Genomic DNA, 17,838 nt, shown 5'->3' with positions numbered 1-17,838 from the left:
TTCTATGAAATCCACCCGTTTTGGATATATTTTCGGTACCATTTCATCTAAATCGGAGCGAATCACTTAAATCAAGCACCAATATGACCAATGACACTTGAATAACCATCCAGTGACTTCTTAGACGTGTTTGGCTACGGTCATAATTTTCATCAAATATACACGTTCTGGACCCGTTTTCCTTCCCATTTCGGACCAAATCTCTTTTACCGAATTCGCAACAGAAATCTGAGTTCTGAGCCGACATCGCACCACGTTGACAGCAAAACGCCAGCCGTCGGATCAAGCCAGAAGTGAAGCATCATCGTCGGATCATCACGTGTTTTCGCGGGTCGTATAGATCACGGTGGTCCTCATCCTTTCATCTTTGCGAATCGCGACTGCCCTGTGCTTCTGGAACCATCGCCCCGTCTCAATCCCTACCGCGAGCCACCGGATTCACACCCCGTCTCGATCCCTACCGCGAGCCGCCGGAGCATGCCCTGCCTTCCGCCCTATCCGCCACACTGTCGCTAGCTGCCGAGCGCCTGGCCTCGGCCCCGATGCGCGAGCCGTCTTCGCAATTCGTCCAGATCCACGGAGCGCTGCCGGCCAAAATCCGACGTGCCCAGGCCCAGGTCCGCGAGCCCCGAGCCCGGGGAAGCAAGGAAGGAGGTCGCCGGTCACCACTCTGACCGATTCCCGAGCGGATCTAGCCGTTTCCCAGCCGGATTTGGGCGTCCCATCCCTTTCTTCACCAAGTCCGACCGTCACCTCTGCCACCGCACCGTCAACCAGCACCACCCGAGACTCTCCCTCCCAAATCACATCACGGTGAGCACACCCAGGGTTCCCATATGCTTAGGCACGCGGTTTTCCCCTTCCTCTGCGTTGCCGGCGCGGGCTTCACCGGCGACCGAGCCGTCGCCGCCTCCCCACACGTCGCCGACTGCCTCCCACCCGTCGCCATCGGCTGGTAATGCCTCAAACGGGTTCCCCATCACGTTCTTAACCTTCTTCCATTGATCCCGGGTCGGAATCACCGGCGGCGATGGCTCCGACAAGCTCCCACAGCGGCCGGCATCTCTCGATCTCCACGGTGGCAGCATGCGTGGGCAGACAGCGGCGGCGTACCCTCGGCTTCCACGGCGATGGTGCAGTTGGACGGCGGAGGCCCACGCTATGGCAGCGGTGCGCGTGGAGGACTTGAGGTGGCGGCGTAGAGGATTGAATCTGCCACCCGCCGCCCTCGGCCTCCACGACGACGCCATCAACTGGCTCTCCCCACACAAGCCCCACCGGACGCGCCTCTCCCAGCGCAGCCGCCTCTCCGTGGTGTGGCTAGCCGCCCAGTTGCCTCCCTCCACGCGACATGCCAGCATTCCCAAACCCATTCCGCTCCTCTGCCCACCTCAGCGTTAGGCATGGTACTAATCGCCACGGGCACCGCCACCGCGTGTCCGAGTACGACGAGCACCGCTATGGAAACGATGGCACCCCCTAGAGCTCCCCACTCGCCAGTGCAAGTCTATCGGCATCTTCAACCAGGCCGGCGGCCACTTCCAGAGCCAGGTGTGTGTGCCTCCACCGATCCAATTCTCCTGCCGTCGCTGTACATTGCCGCTGCATACCTATTGCCGCTAAAAAATCCAACCTCTTCAGGAGAACATCGATAGTACCTTACTCTCTCTAGCTCTACCTGTCTAGGTGCTCTTAGTTCAATTTCTTGATTTAAATTGGATGGTTGCTGTTTTTCTTTTCTTTTCTGCAGAGTACATTTAGTTGATGTAAGCATATTTGCTCTTTGTTTTCTGCATATTGTAATCGGCGGCCTTGTTGCTACCTTCGCTGATCAACTGCTTCCTCTGCCATTGCCATCTGTGCACGCTCCCTGCAGTGTAAACCCGCAAGGAATTTAGGGGTTATCCTAATTAGATCTAAAATATCATTTAACAATATCAAGTTTTAGGACATTGTTTTCTTGACTTTTTATACATTGCAGGTCCCGATGTAAGGAGCGCCATTGTAGGTTATGGGAGCTCCAGATTTTTATACATTGCCGCGTTGTCACTCAGCTGTGCCACCGGTGAGCAATTGATTTTTTTTTCATGCTCTTTGCAAAGAATTGATCAGGAGTATCAATTGTTTAATTCTTCTTCTTTCCTTTCAGAGTTCTTATATGATAATTTTTTATGCTAAGAAGGGGATACTTATTCTATAAATCATTTGCTTTATTGTCATTATAGAGTAACACAGCTACTGAATTTGATGAAGATCTGGTATATAAGCCTGGATAAAATCAACCTGTCACTGTTATTTTCATTGGGACTTTGTATAAGGGATATAAAGGACCTCCATTTCTCAGTAGAACATCAATTTGTTCTTGGTGCATCAATGAAAATATTCTTGATATTCAGCATGTCTTATTTCCATTTAGAAATATCCCAAATTTCATTAAGGATTCTGATGTACTCAACTTACTGTTTAGTATGGCTCTTTACGTTTACCAATGAATACTTCTCTCCCGGTTCATTTGTAATACTTCATGATGAGGACATACTTCCCACGGATACACGCATTCCTCCTACCACACAACACGCTGAACAGGTGATAGAAGGACCAATAACGCGAGAATGAGCACACCAACTTAATCATCAGGTGAACTTGTTCCTACGGCTACTCACAAATGTTTACAAGAATGAATTACTATTTAACTATTGTGATGATTTTATTGTCCTTAGGAACCAGAGAGAAGAACCACACAAGCCCAAGTATATAAGTAGAGGCAAGTCAATTCGGATTTGGCCCTCCTGACAGCAGCAAATGATAAAGGCTATAACTGTTGATTCCAAAGTATTCTGGGGGGTCATGAGTACTTGATGGAAAGATAATTTCGTCTACTTTCAGATGGATTCGGCCTCATCTCGAAATTCTTCTTGAGCTATCTGGAATCGTTGAAGAGAATCGCGTCTGTTTTTCAGTCCGAATCAAACTTGGACCTTGTATTAGAGTCCAATTCGGCTTCCAGTGTTTTAACCGAAACTTCTCCTCTTCTATCTTATAAATAGACAGCCGCATCCTCTTTTAGGGTTTGAGTTTTGATAGAATAGATCTAACTTTTGCTACTTTGTCTTGTAAACACGCGCGTCGGCTAGACCGCCCGATTACTTGTTTTCGAAACCCCACCACTTCTGTTTTCAGATTGTGCTCTTCATCTATATTCGTAATTAAGTTGCTTGTTTATCTTGTTCTTGCTCGTTCTTCGAGTGCTTGCAGGAACAAATATCCTCGTGTTTAGGTTGATCGTGCTCCGAAAGATCACGAACAACTTCTAGAGTTGGTGTATCGATCATTAAGGCGCAGGGTTCTTGGATGGTGTAGTCAGATCGTCAACGTCTATTTCACCTAAATCGACATTTACCTCTCTCATCGAAAGTTCGGGACCAGCGTATCTATCAAGTGGTATTAGATTTCAGGTTGATTGGTGAGAGACTCCTAGTTTTTCTTTTTACATTACCTACGGTCCACAAAAACTAAAAAAATAGTAGATTAGTTTTTTTCCTTTGTTCCAAAACATGTTGTGCCTTTTACTAGTTCTGCGAAGTCTAGGCTGGTCTTAGCGTCTAGTCCTTTAGAGTTTTGAGTTCTAGTCACGTTTGTGTCACCACTGCAACCACCACCACCAGAACCATCGCTGCTGCAATCCTCTCCACCACCACCACCAGAACCGTCGCTGTGTTTATTTACATCATCTGCTCACAAATTGAGTTGTAATCCGCAAGTGTGAGATCTCTGCAAGTGTGAGATCCTTGAAAAAACAAATTAAAAAAAAGAGCAGAAGTATACCCCTATTAAAAAAAAGTTTTGTGCTGTGAGTTGTTTGTTTGGGAGTTCTTTTTGCTTTAGTGGAGGATTTCGAGCTCCTGCAAAAAAAGAAAGAAAAAAAGTGAAAAAAAGAAAAGACGACGAAGAAGAAAAAAAACAATTCAAAAGTTTGTACTTGTGTTTTCTATTTCGTTTATGATTGGTGACTTCGTTTGTGCCTAGGCTCGCGTCTCTAGTACGGTCTAGCCTAGGACCAGCACAGTACTGTCGTTGAATGATTATTCAACTTATTTTGACTTATGTGGTTCTAGTTTTTCCTTGCTACACTTTCAGCCTACCTAGAGCTCCACAAATACGACTACTACTTCACAAGAACTAGCGACTGCAACATCGATACAACCATTCGCTGGAGGTTGTTCCTATCTTTTCGGCTGCTATCACCTCCTGTTTAGCTGGTAAGAACAAGAGCTTGGTTGAACAGGTTGAGAGAGAGAATTGACATACCCACATTCGAGTAGTTCATAGGGCATATTTTTGTGATTTTATTGCTGTGTTGTTTTTTTGGTTTTTCACTAGCAATGGCAGGATCTCCGAAGAATGCTACGCCACCGCATTCTCCTCGTACCAGGGGCATCATACAACACTTTGAACGCCAAGTTAGACTGCACACAGAAGGTCTGAATGAGGATGTGCAAGTGACCAATGAACGACTTGGAGCAAACAACAAGTTTGCAACATTGGAGACTTTTGTTGGAGAGATCAACACCTCTCTCGCGGGGATTTTAAAGCGCTTAGAAGAGATGGGTCGTGCCCCTCCAGTGGCTGACACCATTGCGGCCACTAATGGCAACCTTCGCAATAACAACGGTGATTTGCGCAGCGAGGTAGCAGCAAACAACGACAACTATGCCGCTGACTCCGAGCCTGATGATGTGGATGCACGTGATCGACGTCGATTACGTTTCAATCACATCGGCATGGGTCCTGTACTTCCACGCCGCGAGGTATGTGACAATGATGAATCACTATGAAAGATTAAATTCACTATGTCACCTTTTGATAGGAAATATGATCCTGATGCTTACCTCACATGGGAACTAGCTGTTGATCAAAAATTTGATTGTCATGATTTTCCAGAAGGTAAAAGGGTTAGGGCTGCCACTAGTGAATTTACTGATTTTGCTTCTGTTTGGTGGAGTGAATATTGTCGAAAGAATCCAAATAATACACCACAAATTTGGGATGCTTTTAAACGAATCATGCGAGCTAGATTTGTTTCTTCATATTATGCGCGTGATCTGTTACATAAATTGCAACAATTGAGATAGGTAGTAAAAGTGTAGAAGAATACTATCAAGAATTGAAATAAGTATGTTACGTTGTGGTTTAGAGGAGGGAGACGAGGATGCTATGTCTAGATTTATGGGTGGTTTGAATTATGAAATTCAGGACATTTTAGCTTACAAGGAATACAATTCTGTCACTCGATTATTTCATTTACTTGTAAGGCTGAAAGAGAAGTGCAGGGACGTCGCAACAGTACTAGGACTAATGTTTCTGCAGGTCGAGCAAGTTCATGGTAGCCGCGCAGTGCTGCTCCAACCAGCCGTGTTTCTGCGTCTTCTCCTACAACAGCAAGCCACGCTCTTCTACAACAAATTCTGCCTCTCGGGCAATCGAGGCTACAAAGAGTGCTGCACCAACACCAGCAAAGAGCGCTTCTTCTGTTGCATCTACAGGGCGAATGAGGGATATTCAATGTGATCAATGCAAGGGTTTTGGACATGTGAAGAGGGAATGTCTAAGCAAGCGCGTCTTGATTGTGCGGGATGATGGTGAGTTTTCTTCTGCTAGTGATTTGGATGAAGATACATATGCTATGCTTGCAGGTGATCATGCAGGGAGTGGAGATGGTCATGATCAAGACGAAGAACACTTTGGTGCTGAAGATGCGGACCGCTATGAGAGCCTCATTGTGCAGCGTGTGTTGAGTGCACAAATGGAGAAGGCGGAACAGAATCAGCGACATACTTTGTTTCACACTAAGTGTGTGATCAAGGAACGTTCATGTCGCATCATCATTGATGGAGGAAGCTGCAATAATTTAGCAAGTTTCGAGATGGTTGAAAAGCTTGCATTGAACACCAAACCGCACCCGCAGTCATATTACATTCAATGGTTCAACAACATCGGCAAGGTAAATGTAACACGGTTGGTGAGAGTGTATTTTGCTATTGGTTTGTATCATGATTCTATTGACTGCGACGTTGTGCCTATGCAAGCATGTTCTATGTTGTTAGGTAGGTCTTGACAGTATGATAAAGATTCTTTGCATCATAGTAGAATTAATCAATATTCTTTCGTGCATAAAGAAAAGAAAATTGTGTTACATCCTATGTCTCCTAGTGCTATTTTAAAGGATGAAGTTGCTAGAGCTAGTAAACAGAACAATCAAAAGCATGCTAAGAGTGACAGTCAGATTGTAGCAAAGGAATTTAAGCAACATAAAACGGGAAAGTCTAAATCTGTTCATGAGAAGAAAAATGAGATTAAATTGAAAGGTGTTTGTTTTCTTGCTACCAAGTCTGATATGAATGAATTGGATGCTAGTACTTTTGTTTGCTATGCATTAGTTTGCAAAGCAGCTTTGTTTTCACTTGAGGATATATCTTCTTCTTTGCCTCTTGCTGTTGCTAATCTTTTGTAGGAGTACACTGACGTCTTTCCAAAGGAAGTGCCATCAGGGCTGCAACCAATCCGTGAGATTGAACATCAAATTGACTTCATTCCCGGGATCTCCTTACCGAATCGTGCGCCGTACAGAACCAACCCGGAAGAAACAAAGAAGATACAACACCAAGTGCAAGAACTGCTTGATAAAAGATATGTGCGTGAGTCTCTTAGTCCTTGTGCTATTCTGGTCCTTTTATGCCTAAGAACGATGGAACATGGCGCATGCGTGTGGATTGTAGAGCGATTCATAACATTACCATCAGATATCGTCATCTTATCCCTAGGTTAGATGATATACTTGATGAATTAAGTGGTTCTATTATGTTTTCAAAGATTGTGGTTCTATTGTGTTATCAAAGATTGATTTGCGTAGTGGATACCACCAGATTCGCATGAAGTTAGGAGATGAATGGAAAACAACGTTTAAAGCTAAGTTTGGACTATATGAGTGGTTAGTAATGCCGTTTGGTTTAACTAATGCTCTTAGCACATTCATGAGATTAATGAATGAGGTTTTGCGCATTTTCATTGGTAAATTCGTGGTGGTATATTTTGATGACATTTTGATATATAGCAGATCATTAAAAGAACATCGTGGCTATTTACGTGCTGTTTTTGATGCTTTACGTGTTGCACGCCTATTTGGTAACTTTGAGAAGTGCACTTTTTGCACGGATCGAGTGTCTTTTCTTGACTATGTTGTTATTCCACAGGGAATTGAAGTTGATCAAGCCAAGGTTGAAGCGATACACAATTGGCCGATTTCTACAACGGTCACACAAGTGCGAAGTTTTTTAGGACTTGCTGGATTCTATCGCCGCTTTGTGAAGGATTTCAGCACCATCGCTGCACCATTGAATGAGCTCCACTAAAAAGGTGTACCGTTTGGTTAGAGCGATGCACAGGAGAACACCTTCAACACGTTGAATCATTGAATGAGCTCCACTAAAAAGGTGTACCGTTTGGTTAGAGCGATGTACAGGAGAACACCTTCAACACGTTGAATGATAAGTTAACACGTGCACCACTACTCCAACTTCCAGATTTTTCAAAGACTTTTGAACTAGAATGTGATGCTAGTAGAATTGGTTTGGGTGACGTGTTGTTATAAGAAGGAAAATCTGTTGCATATTTTAATGAGAAGTTGAGTGGATCTAGTTTGAATTATTCTACTTATGATAAGGAATTATATGCTCTAGTTCGAACTTTAGAGACATGGCAATATTATTTATGGTCCAAAGAATTTGTCATAAACTCTGATCACAAATCTTTAAAGCATATTCGCAGTCAAAAAAAATTGAACCGTAGACATGCGAAGTGGGTTGAGTTCATTGAGTCTTTTTCTTATTTCATAAAACACAAAAAAGAAAAGGAGAATGTTATTATTGATGCTTTATGTAGGCGATATGCTATGCTTTCACAACTTGACTTCAAAATTTTTGGATTAGAAACGATTAAAGAGCGATATGAGCATGATGCTGATTTTAAGGATGTGTTGCTGAATTGTAAAGAGAGAAAAACGTGGAATAAATTTGTCATTAGTGATGGTTTTGTGTTTAGAGCTACCAAGCTATGCATTCCAGCTGGTTCCATTCGTTTGTTGTTGTTACATGAAGCGCACGGAGGTGGGCTGATGGGACATTTTGGTGTGAAGAAAATGAAGGACATCCTTGCTGGTCATTTCTTTTGGCCAAAGATGAGAAGAGATGTGGAACGATTCGTTGCTCGCTGCACTACATGTCAAGAGGCTAAGTCACGACTTAATCCTCATGGTTTGTATATACCCATACCTGTTCCTAATGTCCCTTAGGAAGATATTTCTATGGACTTTGTTTTAAGACTGTTTAGAACAAAGAGGGGAGGGGCAGCATTTTTATTGTTGTGGATAGGTTCTCTAAGATGCACACTTTATACCATGTCATAAGAGTGATGATGCTACCCATATTGCTGATTTATTTTTTTTTGAAATTGTTCGCTTGCATGGTGTGCCAAACACAATTATTTTTGATCGTGACACTAAGTTCCTTAGCTACTTTTGGAGAATATTATGGGAAAAATTGGGGACTAAACTTTTATTCTCGACTACTTGTCATCCCCAAACAGATGGGTAAACTGAAGTTGTTAATAGAACTTTGTCTACAATGCTTAGGGCTGTTTTGACAGAGAATATAAAGATGTGGGAAGAATGCTTGCCTCATATTGAATTTGCTTATAATTGTTCAATGCATTCTACTACAAAGCTTTGCCCTTTTTAAATTGTATATGGCTTTGTTTCTCGTGCTCTTATTGATCTGTTATCTCTTCCATCTTCAGAAAATCTGAATTTTGATGAGGAAAAACGTGCTGAATTTATGTTGAAAATTCATGAAACCACTAAACAAAATATAGAGCACATGAATGCTAAGTATAAACTTACTGGCAGTAAAGGGAGGAAGTTTTTAACTTTTGAACCTGGAGATTTGGTTTGGTTGCATTTGAGAAAAGATCGATTTCCTGCATTGAGGAAATCAAAGTTGATGTCCAGAGCTGATGGTTCTTTCAAAGTGTTACAAAAGATTAATGACAATGCATATAAGCTGGAGTTGTCTGCAGATTTTGGGGTTAGTCCCACTTTTAACATTGCAGATTTGAAGCCATACTTGGGAGAAGAGGATGAGCTTGAGTCGAGGACGACTCAAATGCAAGAAGGGGAGGATGATGAGGACATACTTTCCACCGATACATGCATTCCTCCTACCACACAACACGCTGAACAGGTAATAGAAGGACCAATAACACGAGCACGAGCATGCCAACTTAATCATCAGGTGAACTTGTTCCTAAGGTTACCCACAAATGTTTACAAGAATGGATTACTATTTAACTATTGTGATGATTTTATTGTCCTTAGGAACCAGAGAGAAGAACCACACAAGCCCAAGTATATAAGTGGAGGCGAGTTCAATTTGGATTCGGCCCTCCTGACAGCAGCAAATGATAAAGGCTATAACTGTTGATTCTGAAGTATTCTCGGGGCCCATGAGTACTTGATGGAAAGATAATTTCGTCTACTTTTAGATAGATCTGGCCTCATCTCGAAATTCCTCCTGAGCTATCCGGAATCATTAAAGAGAGTCACGTCTGTTTTCCAGTTCGAATCAAACTTGGACCTTATATTAGAGTTCAATTCGGCTTCTTATGTTTTGGTCGAAACTTCTCCTCTGCTATCTCATAAATAGACAGCTGCATCCTCTTTTAGAGTTTGGGTTTTGATAGAATAGATCTAGCTTTTGCTACTTCGCCTTCTAAACACGCGTGTCAGCTAGATTGCTCGATTACATGTTTTCGGAACCCTACCACTTTTGTTTTCAGATTGTGCTCTTCATCTATATTCGCAATTAAGTTGCTTGTTCATCTTGTTCTTGCTCGTTCTTCGATTGCTTGCAGGAACAAATACCCTTGTGGTTAGGTTGATCGTGCTCCGAAAGATCACGAACAACTTCTGGAGTTGGTATATCGATCGCTAAGGCGTAGCGTTCTTGGACGGTGTAGTCAGATCGTCAACGTCTATTCCACCTAAATCGACATCTATCTCTCTCATCGAAAGTTTGGGACCAGCGCATCTATCACTTCAGCATCTATCTCTTTGCCTATATTGTACTTCATTAAATTTGCTGCAACTTTCAGCATTATACCTTTTTTGACTTACAAAATTAGAGACACGTCTATTATTTTATTTGTTAACCAGGTACTGATGATGGAGATCATGCGTCATTTTCACGTAACTTGCTTGAGGATAAGCCCTGGATCACATGTGTTTAAAATTAAAACTAACTCTATTTTTATCTGTGTATCTCCGTTGCATGACATTGTTGGTTAACCATGTTGTCTGGGTCTGGAACAAGTTTAGGGAAGAAATGGTCCATGGATATGTGAGCAACTCTGAGCTTGAGATTGCTGTACATACCTTTGGAAGTCGGTGTCCTAATATCTCCAGGATATACAGGCACATGATGTATAATACTTTACCTCTCGGTGATCAGTATATTTGCAGTTTCTATCTAAACTGTCTTTAAGACCATCAGTTTGTTTAGTCGTGCAAACACTGTCATCATTGTTGATTATTCATGTATGGTATACAGTAGAGTCCAAAGTCTTTGCTTGTCATGAAAGAATCAACGATCTATATGTAGCCACACGCTGTCATCATTGTTGATTATTCATGTATGGTATACAGTAGAGTCCAAAGTCTTTGCTTGTCATGAAAGAATCAACGATCTATATGTAGCCACATTGATAGGTAAAAAGCAAATGGCAAAAATGAAATAGATGGCTTCTAAAATAAAATGGCAACTTCTAGAACATGAGTTTGGCTTACCCCAAATCATGATAGTTACAATGCCTCAGATCAGGTCCGGGGGTGGCTGCGGGGTTTCACTCTGGCTGAGGATCCAGCTTCTGATTGATGCCTTTGTTTATAATCTGTAATAGGTCAATCTGTGTATTTGCTACTTTGGTTCATAGAGGTTTCGAACTATCTGGTCCGTTGGTTTCCCCAGTTGTTAACTCATTTTTGTTTGTTTTCTTTTTCTTCCGATGATGTTGTGAACCTACTAACTGGCTTTCAATATAAGTCAAGGTAATCTCTGTAAAAAAAATCATGATAATTGAGATGTCATTATCCTGTGCTATGTGTTGGTACATACATTTGCCAAAAAATATGCCTAAGAACTCAGATTATGCCTCAACAAAGATTTAAAGGTCAGATCCTTTGTTTGCCCTACAACATATAGTTGCAGTTTGTTACTAAGAGACATAGACCTGTTCTTTACACCTGTTACGGTGTTACCACAATTGCACATATGTATGTATAATTTCTATCGCATTGAGAAGTAATATCTGCTAAAATTTAAAGCATTTTTCAAGCAAGTTACTTTCTATACCATGTCGAATAGAAATCTGATTGCAATCAAACAACAGTTGTGCATCTAAAAATCAAAACATAACTAAACTACCTTATTAACACCAAATATGATCAGAGTAACAATATTCTCTACTTTTTTCAGTTTGTATTTCTTCATATTTCAACTTGCACAGTTCCTATAAGGATCATTTGAATTGTGTTCATAATTGTACTGTATCGATGTATTGATGCTTACTTCATGGACAAGAGTGCAACTGGAGGAAACCACATGAGGTGACCAGGTGAATTCTTCTCTTATTTCCATCCTCCTTTCTTTTTACAGCAAGCTAAACATTAAATTTTCTCAGGAATCATATGCGGTCGAACATCATGCATCTATTTTGTTTTCCTTCCTTAGAAATAATAGTTGACTTTGCAAATTTGCATTTGTATTATCACAGAACTCTCTGCCCTCCTCTGACAAATAGCGCTGGTCATCTCCGTCAGCTACTTGCAAGGCGCGTCAATATTCTAGTTAAGACGAGCTAATTACCCGGATCAAGCTCCAACATTACATATGATCTATTCGGAATCGGCCAAACAAAGCGTGCCACTTTTTCAATCCAAAACAACATGGGCTTTGGACCTTGTATCAAGTAGAGTCTATTAGGGATGCATCCTAGGGTTAGAGCATGACCCCAACACCCTCCTGGTCATTCTCTACCCCTTTAAATATTCCCTATAGCCGTCATGAATAGGCTCGGTACCTAGGTCATCTGAAAAACTAGCCGTCTCCTACGAAGGGCATGAAGAAGCGCGGCATGAAGGCATGAAGGCACACAGACATGCGGTCACCTACTCGAAGGATCCCCTTACACTTTAGCCTAAAAAGAAATACAATCGCCACCAAAGGTCCAAATTATATTATTAAATAAATCATGTATTTGGAGGACACGTACAAAGAAGCAACAATACAAACCAGGGGAGAAAGAGTAGAAGTGGCAAAAGGCAACTATGGCTCGTGGCAGGGCCATAGTCGAACGGCAAGATAAGGATGTTCACGAAGCACCCTCGAAGGCCACCTTCGCCTATTACGGATCCTAGCAGGGGCCGTTCATGGAGCGGCGTATGCACTTCATCCGTGGCCTGCCACCATGGTAGCTGATGCAGTAGCCGACCCCTGAGCTATCGGAAGACGAAGAAGAAACCGAAGGAGCCACCATGGGGTCCTCCTCCCGCTTCTTCCCAGCCCCCTCCTGTCACACCCGGTTTTAACGACCAAAACCAAATACGGCTTATGTTTGCCCAGGATGTTCAACACACATAAGGATGTCACAGGTGAAGTAGCAATAGCAATATTTTATAGAATAAACGTTAAACTCTTACAGCAATTGACATATATTATCTTCTATAAAGATATCTACAGCGGAACAAAAGCACTGGTGCCCAACAACACCGTGAAAAACCGATTGGGAGACATACACCTAGAACATCACAACCTCGTCTTGATAGTACCGCACATGTCGCATGGCATAAATAAAATAGCAAGTGTGAGCATATGACGCGCTCAACAAGTGTGAAAAAGATAATAATATGCAGTCTTATATCAAGAATAGGCTAAAACATGGTATATTTGCGTAAATGCGAGTAATGAAAAGTTATTTAGACTCAAAAACCATTAAACAATTATTAAGTGAATGTAACCCATACAATGCAACACGCAACATACAAGACTTATAGGGGTTTATTTACATAAAGGTAGAATTTAATATAACATTTAATGAAAGCAATAGTAAATAACTTAAATAGAACAACCTCAAGAATTAACCTTCTTGACATACGTCACCTCAACCGGAGTTGACCACCTAAACCGAACTACCAACCCAAAATTATACAAAACCAGTGTATTCTAATCATGTGTGACATTCCTTGCCACTCATAACCGCGAGCATGGTTGATTAGTCAATTTTACACTCTGCAGATGTTGTATACTTTACCCACAAGACATGATTATCCGTTATGCCCATGTTCGTGAAAAAATGTGTCAAGGTGTGCAGCCAGGAATATCACTGCAAGGCTTTTACAAAGTCTCTCCCAAAAGGTGTCTACCCGCCATGGTTCCACTGTCGCGTGAATAATAACCTCAACATTGAAAGCTCCCTTTTGTGCCATACGGTTTCAGGAAAATTCCATCTGTTTCCCATTCCACCTTTTGGTTTACACTATGTTGGGAGAAAACTAATTAGTTGGCCAAGCTCGTCCCGTATCAGGTTTGTGGTTGTTATGTAAAGCTTGGTCCGATTGGAACATGAACCAGTCCTTAACATGATTTGGCAAGACCACCATAATCCAACACAGGGAAATCACCGAGTACCTGACAAGCGAACCAACTTGCCTTGACCCTAAGTCCCATGTTGCTAAAACATTACCACCAAATTTTATCTCATGTTGCATAGTACCATTAGAAAATGATTCAACCCCCAAGCATGGCTAAGCAATTCTACTATTGATCCCACCAAAACTGAGGCGACAAGGTAAATATGAAGAAACTAAGGTGTATCCTAACTTGGGTTTCCCATCGACAACTATAAGTCTGCAACATTATAAAACAAAATCATTTAGAAACTTAGGAACAAAATACATCAAGGACAACTTGCTTTCATCCTGGTGCTCAACAAGTTTCCCAAACTCCTGATCCTGAAAAGTAACAAGCTCCTCCTCGAGGACATCGGTGTCTAATCACAAAATAAATAAGGCAATAAACACCAAGAACCAAGAAAGAGCCAAAAGCACAACAGAACAACTCAATTTATTATTTTTATTATTTTTGGTGAATTATTGGCAAATGAAACGATTAGATCAGAGTTGTAACGGTAGAGATATGGTTTGGAAGGGTGAAAGGAAGCCATTGGAATTTTCTAGAGGCTTTTGGAATTTTCTGGGATTTTCCTGGATTTTTCAGCATTTATTTGGAATTAAAAAGTAGTTTTAGAAAATAAAGAAACACTAAAAAGAATTAAAACGGATTATTTCAATTTATTTCACTAAAGAAAAACATATTTTTTGATTTATCATAATTATTTATCAATTTTCTAGAGTTAAAACATTAAAGAAAATCTAGTAGCATTATTCTAGACTTTCCAAATCATTTTCATAATTAAAAAATTTATTTTTATTAAAGAAGAACCTATATAAAGGATTTATAGAATTATTAAAGGTTTTTCCTAATTTTTATTATTAATAAAACCCTATTTTTCGGATTTATGAATTTTCTTAATTTATTTTCTAAAGAAAAATTGGATTTATGATGTCAGCCTCATGTCAGTGAGGAATTAAAAAAGGGAAAAAGAAAAACTAATGTGGCTTGCTACTAGATGCTGACTGGGATTACAGATGTTGACTGGGCCAAGGTGAAAGGACGGCTGTGCATGTGAGATTGGACGGCTGAGGGAGTGCCTACCTCGGATGCGGCCTAGTGATCGTGAGAGCTCACGGTGGTAGCGGAAACTCAAGGGGGGGGGGGCACTCTTGGGTGGCGTTCGCGTTGCGATTTTCGAGGGGAAACAACATAGAGGCTTGTGTGGTGCTTTAGGAGGTCTCGAAGGGGGGGGGGGGCGTTACAGGCCAGGGGGTGCAGATTCGAAGTCGGGGGTAGGGTTCGGGGTCGCTAGCAATGGTGTGAGGGATTTCCCTGTGTCGAACTTTGGTTTTACCTTGTGATTGATCCTCCTTCCCTCTCCTCGGTCGCGGTTTTCCAATTACATGCTCATGCGGTGGCCTCCTTCCATTTCTGGGCGCACGGTTTGGGGCGGGTGCCGGATTGCGGCAACGTGGAAAAAGAAAAGGGGGACAAAAGTTAAGGGTGGGAGCACGGGCGCTGGGTGCGATCGCATGGGCCGGCTACGTGATCGTGGCCCAAGATGAGGCGTGCGAGGAGCGAGGGGTGCAAACCGGGGTGGCTGGGACAGGAGTGAGGACGTAGGTCGAGGAAGAGAGGGGCTGAGGGAGAGGAGAGAGCGGGCTAGGCCAGTGGGGTGCTAGCGGCAGAGAAGGAGAGGGAGGCGGAGGTGGGTTGGGCTGAGGGAGGAAAAGAGATGGAAGGGGCTAGAGAGAGGATTTCTTTTTCTTTTTATTTTTTATTCCTTTTCTTTCCTCTCCTCTACAAATTCTTTATTTCCCTTGTTTTCTTGAGAAAATTTTTAGATTACAAAATTTGGGTTGTTAGACATGTACGTGCCTACACAGTGACACTCTGGCTCGGCGCATTCTTCATAAAGAGAGACGAGTCCACATTCGGCGACATGTCAAAGATCTTCCTCATCCTTGTCCTCAGCTCATTCTTCGTTGACCAACTTGCTGGACTTGCTCCTGTCACATTCGATGCACCAATGGCCATCGTTGGAATACTATCTATATTGAAGCATGGACCGTCAATCAACGAGGATGGTACCAAGTGGCGAAACATCAAGGATGGGAGACCCAGGGATGTCGAGTTAAAGAAAGTGACATTCACATACCCGCCACGCCTAGATGTGGCAGTATTGAACGACTTCACAATGCGTATGAAAGTAGGTAGTACGGTTGCAGTGGTCGACACGAGTGGAAGTGGGAAGTCAACTATGGTGTGGTTGGTGCAGCGATCCTACGACTCGGTAAGGCCACGTTTGGCAAGGTAGGGAACGGTCGGGATTGAAGCCTGATCCCAGTCTCCTAGGGAACAACACCCACGCCGGGCTAGAATACACGTGGAGGCACAAAAGTGCATTTGGCTGAGGTAGGGCTTGTAAAAATCCTCACTCAACCCTTGCCGATCCAAGGGAGTAAAAAGAATCCTTGGTCGAGGTCGGGAACACTCTTGCTTGCGGCGTCGCTCTCGCCTAACGTTTCCCTCATCTCACGACGACCGCCTACTAGGTGACTCCGGCGGTGCTACGATGTTTTCCTCCGTGGTAGCTGGTACTCCTCATCCTCCTCCCACTACCCCCCTTCAACCCTCCCTCCCCTCCCCTTCGTGATAGGGTTTTGCGTTGTTGAATCTCATGCTCTTGTGCTACATCGGGGGGGGGGGGGGGGAGGAAGGAGCAAGGAGGACCTATTGGCATAGCCCAAGGATGAATCCCTCATCCGTGTTGCCTAGGTCACCGGCGATAAGTTTGCCAAGATGCACATGTGCTTCCTATCTCCCCTTGTCTCTCCTTATGAATTGAGTTAGACAAAGCCAAATTGAACCCTTGTAGATTTCATAATTGCAGCAAGGTGTTCAATCGCAAGGTCACTGACATTACACATCCACAAGTGCCTCACGAAGCATCAAGTTTAAGTTCTTTTGTTCCTTTAGAACTTAAAATTGACTGAACTGTTAGTGTATCATGGTTAGCCTAATTTTTTTATGAAACATTGTTAGCTCAGTTATTTAAGGTTAGATGTGATGTTTATGCTAATTAAATTTTTATTAGATCCATCGACACCTTTTATAAGTTTTCAGATGTACTCTCCTATACTACAAAACTTGGCCATTGAAATAGACTAGTATAGCTTATCCAGTAGTCGAGCCCCTATGGAATTTGTTAGACTCCTGTATACTGGTAGTACAATTTCAAGTAGCAACATGTGCAATCTCATCTTGGTTTTGGAGTTTATTTTCTGAATTATGAATAGAGTTTCCATATTTCGGGGTTGTTTATTTAAGTAAGATCTCTACATGTTATGTCTTGATGCTTGCTACCAACTCAATGACAAAGTTCTCAAATTTTTGGGATAGGTTGACCAGGGAGTGGTAATTAAACAGATAGGTCAAATGAATTTTCTTTTCATGCTAATATGATGCTTCCATGTTTGAAATATTTTTTCTGTATAAGGGCTAGAGCTAATGAACATGCAGTAGATTACAGAGAGATTTTCATAGCAGCTAAACAAATCACATGCTTGTAAGAAGAAAAACATAGTAAGTGGAAAAATTCATGCTAGTTATTACACGTTTTATATATTCTTTTTAATTACATTCTCATCATCTGATTCTCTTCCTTTCATAACAAGCTACATATACTTCTACTTGAGATTGTTTGTGTTAATATACTTCTAGGATTAGAAGGTCAAATCTTGGTGGATCTATAGTGTAGAGTTGTCATGGTTTAGAGTTGTCAATAGCTAGAATTCATCTATTGTTGTCCTCTTTTTTGAAATTATAGGTTTTGTGATATGTTATTTGTGTTAGCACAACAATTCCTTCTATTACTGTACAAAATTCCCTTTAGTAGAAATTGAATATTTATTTTATCATGCACTCACTGGGTCATGAAATTGCCTTGACATATATGCTGATTCTTATTATATATATATATATATATATGGTAATTCTATCATCGTTTCAGTAACACTTTTGTTCTGTTCTTTACCTCCTTCTACTCCTCTTCCTAACC

The 17,838-nt window shown here is 42.0% G+C and overlaps 2 protein-coding genes across 9 annotated transcripts; both read left to right on the top strand.

The window, feature by feature from the left end:
* The first annotated feature begins 347 nt into the window (after nucleotides 1-347).
* On the top strand, nucleotides 348-7,704 carry LOC133888005 (uncharacterized). 8 transcript variants are annotated; one of them, XM_062328085.1, is made up of 5 exons: nucleotides 348-1,551; nucleotides 1,982-2,065; nucleotides 2,468-6,001; nucleotides 6,512-6,691; nucleotides 7,251-7,704. In XM_062328085.1, exons 3-5 carry the CDS (start codon nucleotides 5,381-5,383, stop codon nucleotides 7,407-7,409), a joined length of 960 nt encoding a protein of 319 aa, XP_062184069.1. In that variant the 5' UTR covers nucleotides 348-1,551; nucleotides 1,982-2,065; nucleotides 2,468-5,380; the 3' UTR covers nucleotides 7,410-7,704. The 8 variants fall into 8 exon arrangements, with proteins under 8 accessions (XP_062184069.1, XP_062184067.1, XP_062184068.1 ...); XM_062328083.1 differs by having other exon boundaries at nucleotides 348-1,686; nucleotides 1,877-6,001; XM_062328084.1 differs by having other exon boundaries at nucleotides 348-2,065.
* A 133-nt stretch (nucleotides 7,705-7,837) lies between these two features.
* On the top strand, nucleotides 7,838-10,524 carry LOC133888006 (uncharacterized). Its single transcript, XM_062328088.1, has 3 exons — nucleotides 7,838-8,309; nucleotides 9,163-9,293; nucleotides 9,428-10,524. The coding sequence occupies exons 1-3, from the start codon at nucleotides 7,949-7,951 to the stop codon at nucleotides 9,512-9,514; spliced, it is 579 nt and encodes a 192-aa protein (XP_062184072.1). The 5' UTR covers nucleotides 7,838-7,948; the 3' UTR covers nucleotides 9,515-10,524.
* Nucleotides 10,525-17,838: the final 7,314 nt, after the last annotated feature.

Source organism: Phragmites australis, chromosome 13, assembly GCF_958298935.1.
Source record: "Phragmites australis chromosome 13, lpPhrAust1.1, whole genome shotgun sequence".
Classification (NCBI taxonomy): domain Eukaryota; kingdom Viridiplantae; phylum Streptophyta; class Magnoliopsida; order Poales; family Poaceae; genus Phragmites; species Phragmites australis.
This window is presented reverse-complemented; position numbering and strand designations above follow the sequence as displayed.

Coding starts and splice junctions, on each gene's coding strand:
- LOC133888005 (XM_062328085.1), top strand. CDS start 5,381: ATGGTAGCCGCGCAGTGCTGCTCCAACCAGCCGTGTTTCTGCGTCTTC. Junction 6,002..6,511: donor GGTTCAACAACATCGGCAAG/GTAAATGTAACA, acceptor AATCTTTTGTAG/GAGTACACTGACGTCTTTCC. Junction 6,692..7,250: donor AACTGCTTGATAAAAGATAT/GTGCGTGAGTCT, acceptor GTTATTCCACAG/GGAATTGAAGTTGATCAAGC.
- LOC133888006 (XM_062328088.1), top strand. CDS start 7,949: ATGCTTTCACAACTTGACTTCAAAATTTTTGGATTAGAAACGATTAAA. Junction 8,310..9,162: donor GTCACGACTTAATCCTCATG/GTTTGTATATAC, acceptor TTAACATTGCAG/ATTTGAAGCCATACTTGGGA. Junction 9,294..9,427: donor CCACACAACACGCTGAACAG/GTAATAGAAGGA, acceptor TATTGTCCTTAG/GAACCAGAGAGAAGAACCAC.